Source organism: Anopheles coustani, chromosome 2, assembly GCF_943734705.1.
Source record: "Anopheles coustani chromosome 2, idAnoCousDA_361_x.2, whole genome shotgun sequence".
Taxonomy (NCBI): Eukaryota; Metazoa; Arthropoda; class Insecta; order Diptera; family Culicidae; genus Anopheles; species Anopheles coustani.
In genome coordinates, this window is record NC_071289.1 from 22,797,954 (window position 1) to 22,818,295 (window position 20,342).

Below are 20,342 nucleotides of genomic sequence, written 5' to 3' on the forward strand. Positions count from 1 at the left end.
CGTGAGATAAAAAACAAGATTCGACGATAGTTTGCCCAGGGACATAAGAAACGTTAAAAAACCACGGAACGACGTCAGCGCTTGACAGTTGTAAACTTTTTTCTCTGATTTGATCTATGGCTAGAACTGATGCGAAACAGGTTTTGGCAATTTAACATTTTTCAAATATAAAAATATCAACTGATTTTTTCTTGTTGCAAACAACAAGTATTTTTTTTTAAACGCAACTACTTGTATGAGTAGATCTGTTCCATGTGCTTTTCACATAAATTGCATCTAAAGTGTGTAGTAACGTTGATGCTAAGTTTTCGTTCTCGTTGATTAATAGAAGACTCTTAACCTGATTACAATATATAAGATTTGTTCCACGTTTCACTAACAACGAGTAAATATTATTTCATCTTCAAGTTAATTTGCATGGCGAGTTCTTGCTCACGCTTCCGCATTCCTTCGCAAACGCAAGCCTGACACGATCACCACCGCCATCAAATGTTAAGCCCTAATGTGCATGAACTTCGCTGGCGCCGAGCTACACTTCCTCCAGACGGAGCGGATGGATGGTCGTGCGGGGAAACCGTCGGAAAAATCACATTTCACTCGCAGCTCATTTGCCGACGAATTTTCTCCGACAAACTCGACAGAAACCGGCAATAAATGCTGTGGATCGTTTTTAGATGATCGTCGCGACACAACGCGAGATGTGCGCTTTTCTCGCCGTCTTCGCGTCACCCATGGTTTGTTCTTTTTTTGCGCTCCTCTCACTTTCGTTCTTTCTCTGTTTCTCTGTGTTTATTGCGATATGCACCACTTTGTCTCCGAGAGACCCACTAAAATGGTACCGATTTTCTATTTTTAATATAATCTTAGTGCAAGCAGTGCGGTTAGATCACACACATCTGCACACACACACACACGGATGGGCCAGGTAGGGCATGACACCATAACTTCACACAACCACACACACACACACACATGGCCTTTTGACACTTACACTCATCTCAATCGCATAGCACGTCCGGCTGCGAAACGTTGCCCGGGAGCACTATATTAATAAAATCGCTGAATTTTCCACCGCCGACTTGCTGGTAAAGTAAAATGGAGTGAATTTATCTGCCCACTGGTTGCACTAGTATCCTTTTTCCTTCGTTAGGGCCTAGAATCACCCGTACTTTTCTCAAACAATCTGGATTGTTAGCACTAGCTGGTGAAAATTCGGCTGGAGCCGCTTCACTTTGGAATTTTTCACTTAATTCTTGCACATCCAATAAAGAAATCGTTGGACAAAATCTCCACTTTTCACACGGGCAACTAGATTCGAGTCGCCCGATCACTTCCAGTTGCCGCTGCAACAAGTGCCCGGGTAAGCGAAACGACCGGCCGACTGAGGATGGAGAAAATTTTCCCACCCACGTTTGCCAGAAAAGGAATCTTTTTATATAACTCCACCGCCGGCTGCAGAGAACCGCCGAGAAGCTGAGACCGGGAAAGCGTACGCGTTGACGAACGATCACTGACTGTGAGGCGGTTGGCCCGAGCCGAGGCGGATTAAGCCGAACCGAACCGGCGAATGTGGTTTCGGGCAAAAATTGAGAACGATCTGATGGCGTCTCTCACCGTTTGCTGGCGCATTGGCACTTTGGGAAAAACGCTGTTACAAATCAAATTTGTCCACTTAACGGCTCATGCTGGGGATCGTCTCTCGGGCAAGGTGATTTTCCCGAACCAGGGTATGTACATTCCCTACGGTTGCATGGAGTTTTATAACGAACAATGCTAAATCCTCACCGGAACAATTACATTAACCAAAGTTGCTTGTATAAATGGTCTTATCAACCGGACCCTTCGCTGCCGGCAAGACCTTCAAGGTTCATGATTCGCAAGGATGCCTCTACATTCCTTTCGGAGCATAACATTAAGTCATTCGAAATCAATGATTTCTCGGGCCCTTTTGCCTTGAGTCATGTTGTGTATGACGATTTTTCTAACATCTACAGTTGTCTGTTTAGACATTATCAATTATTTAAATATCCTTTACACTACTAACTACTAACTTAATCATCTCTAGCTCACCTACTAATTACTGGCTTAAGTGACTTGTCATATTGATACTTGACTATTTTTGTTCCATATCGTCGAGAAATTCATGATAAAATGACGTGTTCGACTTAGAGTGCCTGGCACGAAAAAACGACTTTTTTTGCATATTCGTAAAGAACAATGGTTCGAGAAGTCTCATGTGAAGTTTCGTGTCGCTAGCTGCTTCGAAGAAAAATATAACTTGACTCAAAGTGAAAAGATTGTTCGATTTTCAAGTGTCCAACTTTGAATGCCTGGTGCTGTACGAAAAACGCTCGGAATTTTATTTCCCATAGCAAAGATTTAAATACCAACATTTCGAAAACTAGAATTGATTCAAGTCATAGCAATTAGAGGAGTCTATACTTGTTCAACTGACGAAATAAATAAACGAACAACTTCCACAATCCAAGTTTGCAAATTTCAAAACGCATTCTTGGTTTACAGGACTTTTCTAAAATTATATGAGCAATGCACACTTTATCGCATAGCCATGCTACCTGGAATGGCAATCGAGAGCTTTACTGGGGGTAATTCAAGAGAGAAGTTGGTCATCATTGTTTAGGAACCCTGGCGAGTCAGTTAGTTGTGAGTATGTTGACAGGGCTAAACCACCTTCATAAGGGCCAAAACACCTTCAAGGGTCCTGACCACCTTCACTCAGCACCGTTACCCATTGTGCTAAGCCACCCAAAACCGCTCCGGAGCGATTGTGCGCAGTTGATCAGCGCTCTTGATACACCGGCGGCCACTTCTTTTGGATCTAATTTTAACCTTCCCGTTTAGCCCACGGCTCGCGACAAGTCTATGTCATCTCCTCCAACCAGCACCACCACCACCGGCTCCTTTTCTATCCTCAGCATCGCAGCAGGCCTGCCTCACACGCCGGCATCGTCGAAGGCGCGTTAGTGTTCATGTTTTTTGCGACACTCTCCGATGCATGTTTCGAAACCGGCCCGCACCTTGCCACCGTTTTGCGTCATAGCGCCACGTCACTCGGTTCATTGTCGCACGAGTTCCGGGAGGTGCGAAAAAGAAAACCGCTATCCGCTTACATTGCGACATGCAAAATTCGATGGAGGCGCCTGGTGCTTTGTGATGAAAAGGATATTTAAGCAAAATTAATATTAATTATAGTGTGTAACAAAAACTCCAACCTTTTTCAGTGCCAAAGCTAGTTGCAGGGGTGAATCTGTCATTAATTATTTATTCCCAATGCCCTCGACCACGTGCCGGAAAGCATGGATCCAATCGAGTGGAAAGTATGTAATGCCTCGTTATTTTCATTCCCATTCGTTTTTCCGTCGCGAATGATGCGAGTGCAATTACCCACGTGGTTCGAAAATAAACGACCTCGATGCAAACGAGACCGCAAACTTAGCGTAGGGGCATTGACAGTGGTTAAGCCTCGCGTTCCATTTCATTCGTCAACGTAACCTTTGCCCATTTTTCCGCCTCGTCCCCGGTGGGACTGCCCTTCGCCCATGGCTTTCCCTCCCGAGCGGCAGCGAGTAAGCTTTTTCGTTTTTGTTTTTATGACCTCGTTCTTAGGCGTCGCAACAAGGCTAGCAACAATCTAGCGTGGTAGGAGTTTTTCCCACCCACGCCAATTGGTTTCCGCTCGCGGCACGCGGGAGACAAGGATAGAAGTGCGATGAGAAAAAAACCAAAAGAGAAAGGAAGGGAGAAAGTTTTCACGAATACATTCACCCGAGCGATGGTTGAGAGGATGTTTGACAGCTCCTGAGCGCGCTCTCAATTACACCAACACTAGCTGGGTCGAGTAATACTAGCTGTTTTTTTTAGTATCGTTTTTCTGTTGATTGACGGATGAAAACAAACACACGGATCGGGTCGGATTGGCCGATACCGTTACACGAGCTGGCGGAAAACGCACACGTTTTTCGGCCCTCGTTTTTGACGTTTCCAACAACCGGCATCGTCGAGCGAAAGCATGAGTGGAGTTTGCGCCGCACGCGTCTGTCCGTTGGCCCGGTTTTGAATTAACCGGTATCTTCGGTTCCAATTCGGTGTCCATGAACATAGCATAAACTCACCTCTGTTGCGGTTTTTCTTCCAGCAGGAGTCATTAGTGAGTGTGAAAAACGTGGTGGGCACCCTTGGGTTTTGGGTTTGTGTTAACTTAAGCAAAACCAACACACCCAAACGCAGCAGGCCGTCGTAAACACGAATGTTGACAGCTGTCGCCAGCACGACGACGGCTTCCGGGCAATGGACTGCAAAGTTTTCCCGAACGCCAGACGCGCACACCTACCAACCGGAGGGGTCGACCGCAGTTAAGGGAAAACCGATCGTGCCAGTTGTTTCGTAGCGTTTCCGTAGGTTAGATGTCGACCGCATCGCAAGGAGGTCGCTGCCACCAGTAGGTGCTAGTATACTCACTTCTAAGCGTTCTAGTTTCCACTCGTGGTGCTCTTCTTTTTCGCAAGCTTTTTTCCGGTTCACCGCTTATGGACCTCTGAAAAGGGAAGCCCAGAGTTTCCGTACCACGCGACTGGAGGGAAAATTGTTCCGAATCGTACACCCGTGCTGCGTGTGGAAAAGTGTTTTCTTTGTTTTTTGTTTTGTTCCTTTTATTTCCTTGTGTTATGTGCACTTGGGGGCATCGTTTTAATTACCTTCCTATCTCCCGTGGAAAATCTGCTGAGCGCCAGCGTGAGTTTGCTTCTTTTTTTCTTTCTATTTGCGACCTTTTAGACCCTCCCCCCTACCTCTCTACTGTGAGGACGAGCAATTTCCGCGAGTGAAATTACAAATTACCTTCCCTTTTCCCTTTTCACGTGCTTTGCTCACATTCGTCACTTCACCTTCGGTTTGGAATGTCCTTTTGTGTATGTGTGTGTGTGTGTGTGTGTGTGTATTTGTGTGCGTCAAGTAAAGAGTGTACGTGTGTGGCTGTGCGGTGTGACATAATGCGGTACCGATCCGATTCCCTCGGTTTCGGTGGTTCTCTTCTACCGAGAACGCGCTGGCCCCCCTTTTTCGAACCGCGCGGAATGAAAATCGCTTTTCCAGTGCCCCGGTCGGAAGTAGAAACCAACTCACACACATACACAAAAGTCAATCCCCGCTCGCACGGGTCATAAATTGAGCCACCGACATCGGGCATTGTTTTGTCTTTTCCGTGCCGTTTTTCGAAACCCTTCCCTAGCGGCCCTAGGGGGAAGTTTTCCTTTGCCTGTACTATCCCTTCCGGCCGTTGTTTTCCGACTTTTGTGGCGCCCACTTGAACTTCCAACAGTTTCGCTGGGCAGAAAGAGGCCACATGCGCCTGGAGCTACATGTTGCGGCAAACAAACTAACGTAGCGACAGCAGGAAAGTAAAAACACGGCCGAATCTAATCGAAATGAAATTGCCTACACAAATGGGTTTCCACAGCTGCATACTGGCGTAGATCAACGGTGGAGTGGGTGGTTGTGTTTGATAAATGCACGCGTTGTTGAAACGGTGACCTGTTTTGTTGTAAAGTGCGCGTACTGGTGGAGTGTTATCATGTGAGTTGAAGTTTGTATCAAACGTGCTGCAACGTTTTCGAAGCAAGCGGGATGCAAGCAGTCCGTTACCGATGTGGAGTTGTTAAGTTTGTCTGTTAGTTAGTGTTCGGATCCACGTGCCTGTTACGTACCGTTGAAATAGTCGTTATTTTCAAGCAGTTGTGCAGCGTAAAACTCAGCATTGTTACGAGGCGTTACGGAATTCGGTTGGAAATACGGAACACGATGGAAGGGTCAGCTCTTTCCACCTTCTCCAGAGGCTCCCGGATGAGTCCGAAGCAGCAGAACGGAAGTGGCACGATGGCCACAACCGATCCGGGAGCGACCGCCGACGGGCAGGCCGGGAAAGGTGCGTTTTCGCTGGCCAACGGTGCCAACGGACGGGAGCGGCGTTCGGCGGGCGAAGGTCCCCCGCTCGGCGAAGGGGGAGGACCACGGGATACTCCACCGGCCACCAACCGCATCCGCTCGTTCATGGGCAAAACACCGAGCGCCATCAAGTCCAAGTTCCTGTCGGTGCTCGGCAACAGCACGGAGATTATCAACGGAATTTCCAATAAGGTAAGCGACCACGGCTTCGATCGGAAAGTGCGGGAAGTTCCCGGTTACGTAGGACACTGGAACCGACTGAGAGGGTGTCACTAATTAGCATGAGTGGACACGTCTGGCCGCGTAGCCAGCGAGATGGATTAGGGCACGTGGCTTGATTATGCTGCCTCCCGCCTAGCGAAGGCCGTACGAGGGTGCGCTAATTAAATCAGCTGATTGGCACCGTACCGCCAGTTGTTGCTCAATCAGAGGGAACTGCTAGACCGGCTGGAGCATACATTACCTGCGTCGGGTCGTACGTTTTACGCCCCGGAGATTGCTAACCAACGTGACCAATTTATTTGATTCGTTTATTAGGACTGAATACGTACAGCTCACCTTAGCTACGTAAAATGGTGTTACTGCAGAATTACATAAGCAGATTGGCCCTTTCCAACAGATGCGTTTGTTTATAATACCAATATCAGGATTTATATCAACTTCTCCGACACATTCTTTTATTAAAATAAAATTATGTAAATTTAACGCACTTTTTAAACCATTGTTGGATTTTTCAAGCATTAACTTAACGGAGAAATCTAATAGTAATTTGAATTAGACGTTTAATATTAGCAAAAGCGAAGCATTCTTTAGAAACTCTTCTTTAAAACACTTCTTTAGCTTCTTGTGCTGCAAATCAAATTATGTTTCGTTTGATTTTTGTATACAAAGATTTGTTCGGAATTGTCCATAACTAATTCGTCCCTACAACTAGTTTACCGTTCCCTACAGTTCATAGAAGTTTACTAATGTCTGTCGTTTTCGGATATATTTATATCAGTCAAAAATCAAGCTAAGCTCATTTCATATTTATGCTGTTTTAATCGGGATCCTAAAAAAAATAAATTTTAAGATGTCTTATCTCGTTTTTCATTCTTTCGATGATATGACCATGGCCCAAAAGTAATTTCTGTCAATCGGTGAACTATTTACATTTTTAATTATATACTTCATGCTGTTCAAGCTTGAGTAATACCGTACCTTTGAACGTCGTACAACAAATTTGGAAAAGGGGAAAGTTTAGTTTTAGTCAGCCATTTCATACACTATGTAGTTTTCATTTATAACTTTAGAAAACATTATGTTCAGCTCTTGAATCCTCCTTTTGCTGCCATTTTGCTTTGATTTTCAAAAGTGTATGAGAAATGATTCATATACTGTACAGCTCTATGAAGTACACACGTGCTTCAAAACTGCAAAGCGAATATAGTCGTTGAATCACGCCACTCGATTTGTTGAAAACCAAATTTCCCTTCACGATTTTCCATAAACAAAGGGTGGTTTCCCTTTCGCCACCCAAATACAACCAGTTGAACCAAAAAATTGATTTACAAAATTTGCATGTCCCTTTGTAGTTTGAGCTATTCTTCTTTTTCGAAGAACCTGTAACTCCACCGAGCAACACAGTGGCGCTGTGGATGGAATAGAAAAAAAAACTAGTTCTTCAAAAAACAGCGCCACTTTTTCACTACCCACCCAGTGAAGCGGATTAGTTTTTGTAGCAGAAACACTAAAGCGAAGGGAAAAACTTTTCTTCACTACGCCTCCCCATCGGCTTCGATGCATGTTTTTAGGTCATTGACGAGTCACTCTGGGTGGGGTGGGAAAGAAATTTGTACTGCTTTGCTGGTGTGCGCGTCCGGACGTTTTGTCTTTCACGGTTCGGTGGGTGAATGGAGTTTCATTGTGAACCTGTCGGGCCGCCGTCTCAACGCCTAGAGGGCCCCTGAAGGAGAAAACGGGAAAGGTCACCAGGTCGTGGTATCGATGTGTTTCAACCTTCGGCGCCAACGACTTGTTGGTACGTGGGAAACCTTCACTGGCGGGTATCTAATCAACAGCCTCACCGCGGCCGTGGACGAATTTTTATGACTTTGGGTTATAAATTTACAATATCTGGTTGCGGTTTTATAGACACCTTGGCAGCATATTTATGGGACTCGAAGCCTTTCAAATGAAAGACGATCTTTTCTTATTTTTTAGCTATTTGGTAAATAATGTTCAGTTTGATCTTATCGGTTTTAAAAACAAGAGTAAAATTTGTCATCAGCACAAAACAACAATATTATTCAACGAAAGATCATGCTTTGATAGCAGCAAGACAGCCTAATCCACCCACCATTTTCTCTCATCCGCAGGCTATGAATTATTTATCACCGACGCCCAAACGGAGTCGGTTGTTTTTTCGATTTCCTGTTGGGAAACGAAAAGAAAAGGCGCACGATAAATCCTGGCGGAAACAAAAACCAACCGGTACCGGCTTGGGACAAGCGGATTAGTAGTGACGAAAGGGTGGAAAAGCTGCCACCCGATGGCTTTTCCGCTCGAATAACCGTCAAATGAGGGTTTGATTTCTTTGATGCTCGAAACGGCAGACGAATCAGTTCCTAATCAAATGCCACGGTGAAAATATGGAAAACTCTACATCCTGGGTTTCTTTTCTTGGTACCGAGCGAGGGTCGGTCGGGAGGGAAGGTGCCCAAGGCAACGGTCCCGGGTCGGATGCCTTTCGATAAGAGAAACGAGAACAAATGGTCCCACGTGCCGAAGGGTGCGTATGGCGCACACGGAGCGTCACCGATGTTATGAAACGCGGGTTTTACGGATCCATTTTTCCCTCTTTGCTTCACGCTCTCCACGGTGATTGCTGATTCGAAGGCGAGCGACGTGTGCTCGTCGGTTTCGAGCCGCTTGTCGTTTGGGCAGGGACGAGCCAGGAATCGATCGTTCGGATTATCGTTTGTGAGAGCGTTTTTTTTTGTTTCCCTTTCAGTGGGTAATGTAAAGTGGTAAGAAAGCACGCCGCATTTGAAGGCGCACGTAGGACCGGGGATCGATGTTGATGCCTTTGAACTGGTCTGGGGAAAAGCAAACCATGGCCCGGGGCAAAGGTTGGTAGGACATATCCATCTGCCACGCGGTGGAAGGCAATTTATTGATTGGTTTACAGTCGGGCAAAGATTGCAAAGGTTGTAGCAAAGTCAATCTGCAAATGTAAGAAGAGTTGGAAAACTGTTAAATCGGGTTTTTATGAGAAGCTCAGCTGTCGCAAGTATTTATTACATTCTCGCACTGTATATATTTTTAGCAAGTTGATAATTTTACTGCTGTTTGTGGTTAAGAGTGTCCTTTTCGGAAGTTTCGAGATAGAAGATCTCTTTACTTTTTTTTAACGACTCGATTCGAGTTACGGCCTACGGAAGGGCGACCAATATTTATGGGACCGATTTTTAATGGACCCGACACAGCTAAGCGTTTTCGGTCGTAAAACTTATCTGCTCGCTAATATTGACAACGACGAGCGGTGAAAGCTCGGGATGAGCCTGGAGGCGAAAAGGTTACCGCTGGCAACTCGCATCATCCGGCCGTCCGAAAGGGCTATTTTCGGTCACAATGCGTTCATAATGCGATCCCCCCTTTACGCCTGGGAAAGAAAGAGGAGGGGAGCTATCGAGGATCATCCATCTCGGGCCGGGAAGGATGTGTGGTGGACATTTTCCAACAAACGGGAACGGTCGACTACACGAGCAGAGCGTTTTTCCGGCTCACACTTCTCTGCCATAAATTATGTAACTCGGGACGGGCACTATCGACAGCATGGTCGAATGGGCTGCTGGGGCATTAATATGGATGAGACAGAGCTGCGATAAATAATAAGCAATCGGTTGGTTTGAAATTTATGCCTCATCTGCAATGGAGAGCGCTTCATTAAGGCCCGGATGACGAGTGACAGTTGGGCGAGAAAGTTAATTACAAAGTTGGTAATTATTCACCGGCAAAATGTGGCTGAAATTAGCCAAAACTCAATCAGTAGTTTTTTTCTCGCCCCAATGCGCTTGCCGTTTTTGATTAACAACTTTTTTGCGTGATTTTTTTTTCGTATACTTCGGTACATTCAAATTGCCTACCAGTAGTTGTCGAAATTTGTGACTTTAATTATTTTATTTTTTAATTGTTTGTTACTGAAATTATTACTTAGTATCTTTTATCTTGATTATGAATGCTCTTGGACAATGTTTATCGTTTAAACACGATCATATTGTTAAACGTCTTATTTTCACTGTGGGAAATTGTATGCATACGGATCTTGAATATGTTTTAAGTATGCCTTTTTGGCAGTTATACCATGGATGTATGTTATGGATAACATTAATAACATCTGAATAAAGTAGAATGTTTACCTGTTGTTTTTTCAATTGCATCTGCCATTTCAAATTGCATCTGCCATGATTGTATTTATGATTGTACCGAATTTAACATTTTCCATTACAGCAAATTTTGCTAAACCTTCCCTACTAACGCTCAATGTAATCTAAATCGCTAACCATGCGGTCATAACATGGTAATTTAAATGACACCAATTCCAATCTGATGAATGCTTTGGCCATCGGTTTGGAAACAAAACGATCTCTTATGCATGACTACCAATTTGTGCGACATTATCGGCTAATTAGACAACAAACAGCCATACTGCGCGTACACGATCCGATGGTAAGTTGGAAAAATCGTTGCGTCAAATGGCGCACCGTGGACAGGTGGAACGGAAAACGGTGTTCTCCCCGTTCACAACGGGGTAGCCTGGCTTTTCCGTGGCTAGAAACCGCACGACCTGTCCCGATATCCTGCCCAGCGTGGTGTAGCGGACATTGCATAAATTATGTGTGTCGCTTTAACAAAAACATTGATAAGAGTAGCCTCCACATGGCCGAGGGCATGGAGAGGTGTGCGGATGACGCGGTGGAAGAGTGTGAAATGATTCCCCGGTGTGCAGTTGAGCCGTTGATTCGATGAAGTGAGCAATCAGACCCGACCGAACCAACGTTCGTTGAGTTGTGGTACGCTTTTCATATTTTTCTTGTTGTTTTTTGTTATGGAAAGGCAAACCATCAAAGCAGGGAAAGGAAAATGGGAAACGCAAAGAACGGCGGACGCCATTCGAGGACATTCCACGGTGGCGATGGCTGCCGGCGGTACGGTGTGACTTTTGGCGTTTTAGTCGTTTTTGGGGTATGTGTGCATACACGCGCGCATGTGTGTGTGTGTGTCTGTGTCATTGGTCTCTTCGTTTTCCCTGGTTGTTGCGGCTGAATCTCGGAATTTATGGTGCGGAAAAGTCGTGCAAGAATTTTCCCACTTCGGTGGTCGGTCCCGGTTGCGAGCAACTTGGCCGAGATATTGATCGCTGTTTATGGAGCCTTCCGGCGCGACGGCTGCGAAGGGAAAGGGAAGGGGAGAGGGTAAGCAGAACGGGCAACGTCATGGGTAGTCGCTGATAGTCCCTCCGTGCAGACGGCCGACTCTTCGCTACTTCCGGCCGCTAACTCGCCGGTTTTTGTGATGGGAAAATGTGGAACTTTCGTGCAAACGGATATGCGGCACTTTGGAGCTTTTCTGCACCTTTTCGGACCGCCTTCGTTGCATCACCAAATGGGTGTGATAATGTTGGAACGACTCTTACCTGTGTGTTGCGATAAGAAAAGCATCTGTTCTTTTACGCATAGCAGATTTGCATAAAAATACACACTGTTAAGTTTTACAGCTAAGCTGTGATAGCAATATTTTATAGTAGTGCCAATAAACTTACATGCTTTGGAAGCTCACATTTTCGGTTTATTGTTACGTTGTGATAATTTTATCATCTTACTGCCTTCTTATTTTTAAAAGGTTTCGTGAAATCATTTTCAATTTATGGCGTAAACAATATTTTGACTTGACAAATATCAGTATTTTATCTCCTGCAGATGCTGACTGGTTTCCAAACATCTCGATCGATGTTTCTTAAAGCATATCCGTTAACTTTATTTTACATATCATCAATTTATACGATTAAATACGTCGGAGAAGGGCATGCATTACAATCTTGTGTTGTTATATTATTAAATAAATCGTTTTTTTAACATAAAAACCTCCCTTATACAGATTAATTAGGTTTTAGTTAAAGAAGCCAAAAACACTTTATTTTAGTTCAATGTTTAGTTGGCAGAGTTCAGAGTGGCCTTTGTATAATCTAGTTAGCCAAATATTTTGATAAACATTTTGAACTAACTAATTATTTATGCCTGGATTTCGAAATACTATTGTGAACACTGAATTTCTTGACCCACTGTAAAATGTTTATTAAAATGCTCGACAACCCACGTTATCGGTGTAAACGAATTAACGTTAGTTGGCGTTAATGAATAACCTTCAACTTTATGATAGTTTGCATGCCCTTCATGTTGATTTCATGTGTAATCGACACCTTTGGTGGGTTACACTTCTTAAATTTTACCAACTAGTTACTATTACTGCATTTACAAAAAAAATCTTTCTTCTTTTTGGCGTAACGACCATCTTTGGTCATGCCTGCCCTTTAAGGGCTTACAAGACTTTTTCCCTTTGTGTACGTGGACAGTCAGTCCTCTCGTACAAGGGAGTACAATGTACAAATCCTTTATTGAATGAATAATTCATCTTAGCTGCATGAATAAGTATAAACAATCTAGGTACATCAGGTTCAGACAGAGAACATCCGATTTAATTGGTCGTCTTTTAAAGTCGAGAATTAAAGAAACGTTCTTAGTTGGAAGTGAATAGTAAACGACAAGTAGAAGATACATTTTCTGCAGCATGAGAAACACAAAAAGAGCAACAACCAAAACGATCACAGGGAAAAATGTGTCGGTCACTCTGGTCCACCATTTACCATATGCAAAGTAGATGCAAACAACGTGTCGGACCGGAGTGTTGGGCAAATGTTTGACTAGATACAACGATGGACCTTTCCGGGGAAAAATGCCCGTGGCTTGCCGACGCTTGACCATAAGTGGACCATCCTTTCCTACTTCCTCTCCACTGCGCTCCATAACATGTTCCCGTTCGCCGGCGATGAAAGGAAGAACAAAAGGGTTTCATTGCGCCAACGTTAGATTGGAGTCCGTTAACTAACATGGAATCCATTTTAAAAATGAAATGAAACACAGCTAAACTCAATAGCTCAACAGACTAGCGGCCGAGTGGGTCCCTCATTCGATGGCGCATTGTCTTGCTTTTTATGTTTCTAAATTGCACCAAAAGTGGGTCAACGACGTGGAAAAATGTGAGGTTAAAATGTTCATGTTTTCAAAAGGGCAGAACAGCCCCGGGGAAACCCGATGCCCCCCCATCGTTGGGCAACGTGAAATCAAACAAGGACACTTGAGAACCGGAGAGCAGAAAAAAGATCCAGCCAGGGACACCGAAGGGCAATCCTTTTTCCCGTGCGACCCCACCCGTTTGCCTGCCTGCCAGCCGCCGCCACGATGGAACGGAGACAATCGGAAACGGCCGACATTGGACGGCCACTTTGGCTCCGTACGTCAGCTGCCCGTTTGGGAACCGTTCCCTGTGCTGATTGGTTTTAAATTGAAACGAACCTCCTCGGGGAAAGGGTCCCGGCACGGGGAGCCGTGTGGCGGAAGGGATGATCGAGGTCGCCATTCTTTCAATCGTGCCCGATGTCGTCCTTGGCCGCACGGGCTGCGCGTGATTTTAGGGCAAAGAAAGACCATCGAAAGGGCTTTCTCAGATCCTGCGAGCGATAGGGATTCATTACATTAGTGAGCACCTCTCGTTGGAGACCGTTTACAATGAGTCTTGGTTCGGGCAAATTGCGATATCTCATTCCAAGGTTTCAGTAAATGTTTTTCCTTTGGTACATCGAACGAATAGGTAATGATGATGAAGAGTTGTTGCTAATTTTTCGAAAAGCTTTTAGATTTAATAATTTGGTTAATTAGCGATTTTGATTCTGAAAGCTGTTAGGATGCATTTTTGCTTTGATTAAAAACATGGGGCTTAATTTACATTGATTCACTAATTACTACTCCATTGAAATACTGTATTTTCTTTCATTTACAAACATAAACACATTTCGTTTCAAAACATTTGATCACCAGATCAACACAGAAAGTGTTGAGATTGTAATACCGTCTGGTGGATCTGTCTTGGAGAAGATACTTCTTACCAATCGAACAGAAACAAGAGCCGGAATTGGTTGACCAAAACACGTAGCTAGGAGTTCGAATTTTCTTTTTTTTCACTCCTGGCTGATTTCCAGAAACAAGCGACAACAGAAGATGACACCATCAAAGCCAAGCCTTTTATTCACGCAACAAATGAAAGACCTCGATGGTGATGGTAAAGCGTATTCTATCTCTCATAAAGTCTTGCCAAGTTTCAGTGAAGTTCTTCCTTGAAATCCTAGAAGCTACGATAACCAGGGGCGGATCAATCTATTCCAGGGCCCTAAGTGGTGGAGTAATCGGGGCCCTTCAGACATTTTCATTACTGTGTTTTGATATATTATATTTCAATACCAATACCATATAGCAATTATTTCCATACCAAGGACCTATGTTGGACTTGTTTGTTTTATAACAGGTTGTAATCCTATATATAGTTTGAAGCCGCTATGATTTGTTTTATTTCGGATTGCGAGTCAGATTCGATTTTCAATTATTTCTATAAATTTATTAATAATCTTATGTTATTGGTAATTATTTTATCCGATAACTTCATTATTTTCTGCTTCTTTTAACGCTTTCAAATCTATTCTTTCATTTCTTTTATTTCTTGTGAATGTATAATATTTCATATCTATTCGTTTTTTTTCTTTTCCATTTTGTGCAAACAAGGGAATAGAGGAAGTGCAAATAACTACCACGGATCATTTGAATCTTCATTGTCGCATAATACATTTCAAATCGTTCCCCAATTATTAAAGATGAATTGAATCACTGTTTTGAATCAAGTCCGGCTGGCCTACGCGGAATAATTTCGTCAATTCCCCTAATATTAATTTGGTTGGGTTTTTATTTATATTCATCATTCGTTTTAACAATTCAACCAAATAATACTAAACTCAGCTCAGCTAACAAACAATTTAAATCCTATTGTTTTTGTGACTTTTTCGGATATATTTTACCGGGAGTTTATTGTGATTTTATACGTATGCTCAGTTCAGTTCTCTTCTTTCCAAAATTTTTATTTCATTAAAATAAATTTCTCTCCATTTACATACGCTCGAACACGTCTGGGAGATGTTGTTGTTTTTTATGTAGTCAAATTATACTGGTTTGTCGAAATCCAGCGTCTGTTCTTTTTCCCATGCAGACTACACCGGTAATCCTTTGGCTTTTACCTGAACACTAAGCTGGAGAAAAATAATTGATATTCACGACGCAAACCATGGGGAGAAAACCCTGAAAGCAATAAACTACACGCTAAACTTTAGTAAAAGCGCTAGCGGCAGATAAGCAAAGCTATGAATTTCGTATTCTAAAATCATGCCCCAACTCTCGACCGTACTGAAGCTGGGCGAAACTTTTTGCTTTCGTCCATAAACTATTCCATTTCTCCCTCCCTCCTCTCCTGCGAGTGTTGCTTTGCTTGCTCATATTTAATTCTTCCCTTTCGCGCTAGATCGATGCCGCCCTCAGCCTCACCTCGTCCTCCGACACGGAAACGACCGCGAACCGGAACCAGATGAAGGTGGACGACATGCTGCGGAGAAAGTACGAATCGTCCAACATGAAGCATCCAGGTCGGTAGTGTTCTTTCTTCATGTCGTTTTCACCCCGCTTGGTCGTTGCATCGTAGACCCTGGTGGAGGAGTTTATTAATTTACATAAATAAATGGCCATTTTGCGTTGCGACTCTTCTTCTCCCGACTCGCACGTCGGGAAACTAGATGATACCCGGGGTGAACATCAGATCGACTACGAGCTGCGGCGGGCCAAGGAGCGGAGGGCGCACGAGGAGGTACTGTCCGGACGCTACCGTAATCCGCCCTTTTCGCACCGTAAGTATTTGCAAATGTTGTTCGTTCATAACAACGAGCTCTCTCGCCTCGCGGCAGGATTGTCAGATAAACGATTCACTTTTATTTTCCACCGTAGTTCTACCGCAAAGTACGCCGCCACAACCGGTGCCAAGTGCGATGACGGGGATGGCAGCAACGGCCGGATCCACCACGGTGGACCAGAGATCCTCGGAGCGAGGTCCTTCGCACAGTATCAGTGCCGACTTTAGCCACAGCAACTACAGCAATAATTCGTACTCGCTGGACTCGAAGTCGCCCCAGGCGTCGGCCGGGGGTGCGCCCGAGGGGGAACCGTTGGCCAGAGCGGTAGCTAATACAGTCGCCACCCCAGAGGGTATCCACCCGCTGGCTAAGGACTTTCACCTGGCTCGGATGGAGCCACGTTTGGGTGAGTTTTGGTAGCTGCTGGGGGAAAAACAAGCCACCGTATTTTTTCCTTAATCAACCATGAAGACGCACCTTCCATATTAAGTCAATGCCTCGGAAAGAGTACCACCTCTGAGTATGCCCTATAATACGCGCCTAACCCATCCCATTCGCTTACAGGTATTCCGAGCAGTGCCTCAACGAGCGACAACGAGTCGTGCGCGTTCAGCGGCACGCTCGAGTCGTCCGAGCTGAAGATGTGGATCCGGTCCGAGTCGGAGAACTCGGTGCCCTCGTGGGCTTCCTCCATCAGCCTCGACAGCCAGTCGGAGGAGGCGGTGCTGGACTTCATGAAGCGCTTCGTGCGGATCCTTTTCCACGACAGCGCCAGCATCACGCTGCAGCTCAAATCGGACTTTGGCCAGTACGCGCGGGTGAGTTGGAACGGAGGGGGGGAGTTTGCACGGGAATGAACGAAACGAGCTCGCCGGGAATGGCATTCGCAACCCCGCACCCTTTGCATCGTCATCTCCACGGCGTTCCACGCACGAGATGGTGGGATAGGGGAAAAAAATATCGATCATCGATAAAATGCCACCGACGGCGACGGAGCGCGATTATGGCGATGATGATGGCGCTGGAGTACATTTATCTTGATCGCTATCTATTGAATTCTTTACGATGTTTGTCAAGGAATGCAAGTTTGCTATCGTTCTGTAGCGGAAATGGTCATGAAAGCATGCGCTTTCGTTATTCAATATTTAGTTTTATTTTTTTTTCGAACTTTACAACACCTTCAGCACTATCATTCCGTTTCATCTTACCAGTGAAGACACGAAATGTTTAATGTACTTTTGGATTGGCATAACACTTTTCGAATTTCCCCAATTTCATAAATATTTTTACGGAAAACGACCGCATTTTCAAGCTCAACCATTTGTGTGTGAAGGAGGAGTAAAACATTCGAAATTTATTTGCAAATAGTTAGCCTATTTTAAGATCTTTGTTAGAAAGAAATCAACATTTTCTGATTTTCTGACTCGTAGAATTTGACTATCTTAGTCTTATAGCACATCCAATTGTTTGAGAAGGATGTTTGAAAAAAAAAATCTCGAAGAATTACGTTTTAAAGTATTGATTTATAACCTTCTTGGGAATTTTGTTAATTTTTTAGTCTTGTAGAGCACGATTAAATCCTGATGACCATAGAATAGTATTCTTTAGATAATATCAGTCTTCTTAAGATACTTTTATATGCTTTTTTTTCGAATAGGATAAGTAGGGAAAATTGAACTTTTTTCTGGCCTACAATTAATTTGTTTCTATGGTTAACGTTTAGCCATTTTCCTTCGCCAAACTTATTGCGATCCTTTGAAAGGCTGTTCGGCTTTATGATGCTGTTTTTCATTTATTTGGTACATATTTATTCAGTCGAAATGGAAATTGCTGAAATTCAATCGGCCAATTCCATGAGACAATTGTTTTATTATATTTTTGCGATGATAACATATCTTTCAATGAACGAATGAAATCAATTTGCTTAGAGCAATTCAGCTTGTTGTCATTGTTTTATCATTCAGTCCTTGGTTGAATGACAAATTTTAAATTCGTCAGAAATACTATACTGGTAATTACTGGTAATACTGGTAATTTAAAAACATAGCAACGAAATGTTTTACAGAATGTTTAAGTTTATTTTAATACGAATATTGTATTGTTAATAATGTTTCTTTAGTTATTAATGACAAACTTTACAATAGTTCCCCTAAAATAAGCTACCTTACTTTTGTAATTTATACAGTGCACGGTACGCTTAATCATAATAACAACACGACTTACTGATTTACTACCCTGCGAATGTTTACAGCATTTTGAACAAATCATACTTTCTCTACAAATATTCTACTCTTCGTTCGCAGACTGAAACGGGTCGACTGTGGTTCTCCCGCTTGGTGAACGCGCAGCGGGCCAAAACTAAGCGAGTCGACGAATCGACGTTCTACTCGCTGATCCAGTACTTCGCGATCGTCTTGTTTGAGTGTGCCGAAAGCGAAGACTACTCTCCGGCCAAAACTCTTATGAACATGTGCTTTACCTTTTACCACGATAGTAAGTAAAGTTACCCAAGGTTGCATTTCTAGAATGCCATACATCTAATATCTGTGTTTGCATCCTTACCTAGTTGATGTTCCGGGCTGTGATCCGTACCGGGAGTACCTGTACACCTACTTGCGCGATCAACCGATCTGGCAGACGTTGCGCTTCTGGAATGCGGCCTTCTTCGATGCGTTGCAGACGGAGCGGAAGCATCGGCCGGTGCCACCGACGGTTAAGCATTCGCCCAATGCCACCAAGCCGCTATCGAAGGGTTGCCACGGGCTGTCGGAAGTCGGTGCTGGAGGAGACGAAGGACATCTTAATGCCGCCCTTACACTGGCCGTCCCGGAGATGGAACGGTCCTCGTCCACCAGTGCCTGCGATCGGACCGATCCGGCGGAGCTGCAGGAGGACAAGCACTACCATCAAAATCTCAGCTTTGGCCAGCTCGGGTAAGAAAGCTAGTCATGTTTCTGGTCGGTACTACAACTGACATCGAACTTATGGTTTCGCCTTTACAGAAGTTTCACCTGTAACATGCACGCCTTTGGCCTGTCCCGGGAGCTGTGCAATGAGTTTCTACTTAAGCAGGGTGTTATTGCCAATTTGTCACCAGGTAATGTATCAAATGTGAAGTATCTAACCGTTTATCAAAACCCTACTCATACGTTAAATCACAAACAAAAACCGGCCTTTGCCAGACATTTGAATACTCTACCGAAACCGTTATACACACTTTCCTACTCCACAGAGCAACAAAAACTTCTGCAGGAAAATGTCGACCGCATGTACCGTGAGACGGATCCTTGGCGGGAGAACTAGGGCACGGCAAGGCGTCGGCGTGCCCCCGAGCGTAAACTAACTAACCTACAAACGCATGCAAAACCGGATAGTATTTTGTGATAACTTTTTGTGATGTCCAGTAGATCCGTTCCGACGAATAGAAGTAACGTGTTGTTTGCAACTAAAATGGTTTGTACGAGCATGGAGTTGGTATGAGGTAATGTCAGGCCGACGTCAGTCAGATGACGTTGAAGTTATTATTATCAGAGTACGATTGCGAGTAGCACACTTGCCTAGACACCGGTAGTTCCTGCAGGATTTTTCTGAAAATAACTACGATACTGTGTTTCGATTCGATCAGAGAAGTAACAGAGAAAATGATTAGTGAAACTAGGGCTCGGCCAGGAGAGACCAGATTCTTATGATAGACAGTTTAGAACGAAAAGCAACGCATACAGTTCAAGAGTGTGTGCCTCCGGAAATGACTGATGGACGCGGGAACGAAATTCGACGAAGAAAAACCGAACGGGCCAATACGTATTATCAAATCTTAAAGCAATCGCGGCTACGAACAGCAGCCATTTAAAGCAACCAAATTGCATTTAAACAAAACAAAGTGGTGATTAAATCGATTCGACAATAAAGCATACGGAAAGATGACGTAAAGCGCCCGTCAAACACACGCTGGTGCATCGAAAGTGCAGCCAACGGATGCGGTCAGGCGTCCGTGCGCTATATCATTCCAACAATAAGTGAACCAAGACGTGATCAACGGATCGAAAGATCATTAAACTAATCGATGTGAGCAATGCTTTAAATAGAATTAATTAAAAAAAATGGGTGGTAGCACACAGCTCAACATTCGTAAGATACCGGAATGGAACGAACCTAAGCTATAGTAAAGAAGATATCGTTAAACACTGTCGTACTACGGCTAAGCAATAAAAGGATTTAAGGAAACAGAGAGAAAACTAACGAGAATCGAGAAAACTACCGGCCGGAGGATAATGCAGTGGATAAAGATAGCAAGACCTTATGCATGGTGATAGAGAACAAAAAACAACAAGCAAATCCG

At 44.1% G+C, this 20,342-nt stretch overlaps 1 protein-coding gene across 1 annotated transcript; it reads left to right on the forward strand.

Moving 5' to 3' along the window:
* The first annotated feature begins 5,817 nt into the window (after positions 1-5,817).
* LOC131263385 (uncharacterized protein KIAA0513) lies at positions 5,818-20,321 on the forward strand. Its single transcript, XM_058265577.1, has 9 exons — positions 5,818-6,153; positions 15,622-15,742; positions 15,890-16,000; positions 16,098-16,409; positions 16,568-16,821; positions 18,307-18,496; positions 18,570-18,936; positions 19,006-19,100; positions 19,236-20,321. The coding sequence occupies exons 1-9, from the start codon at positions 5,818-5,820 to the stop codon at positions 19,304-19,306; spliced, it is 1,857 nt and encodes a 618-aa protein (XP_058121560.1). The 3' UTR covers positions 19,307-20,321.
* Positions 20,322-20,342: the final 21 nt, after the last annotated feature.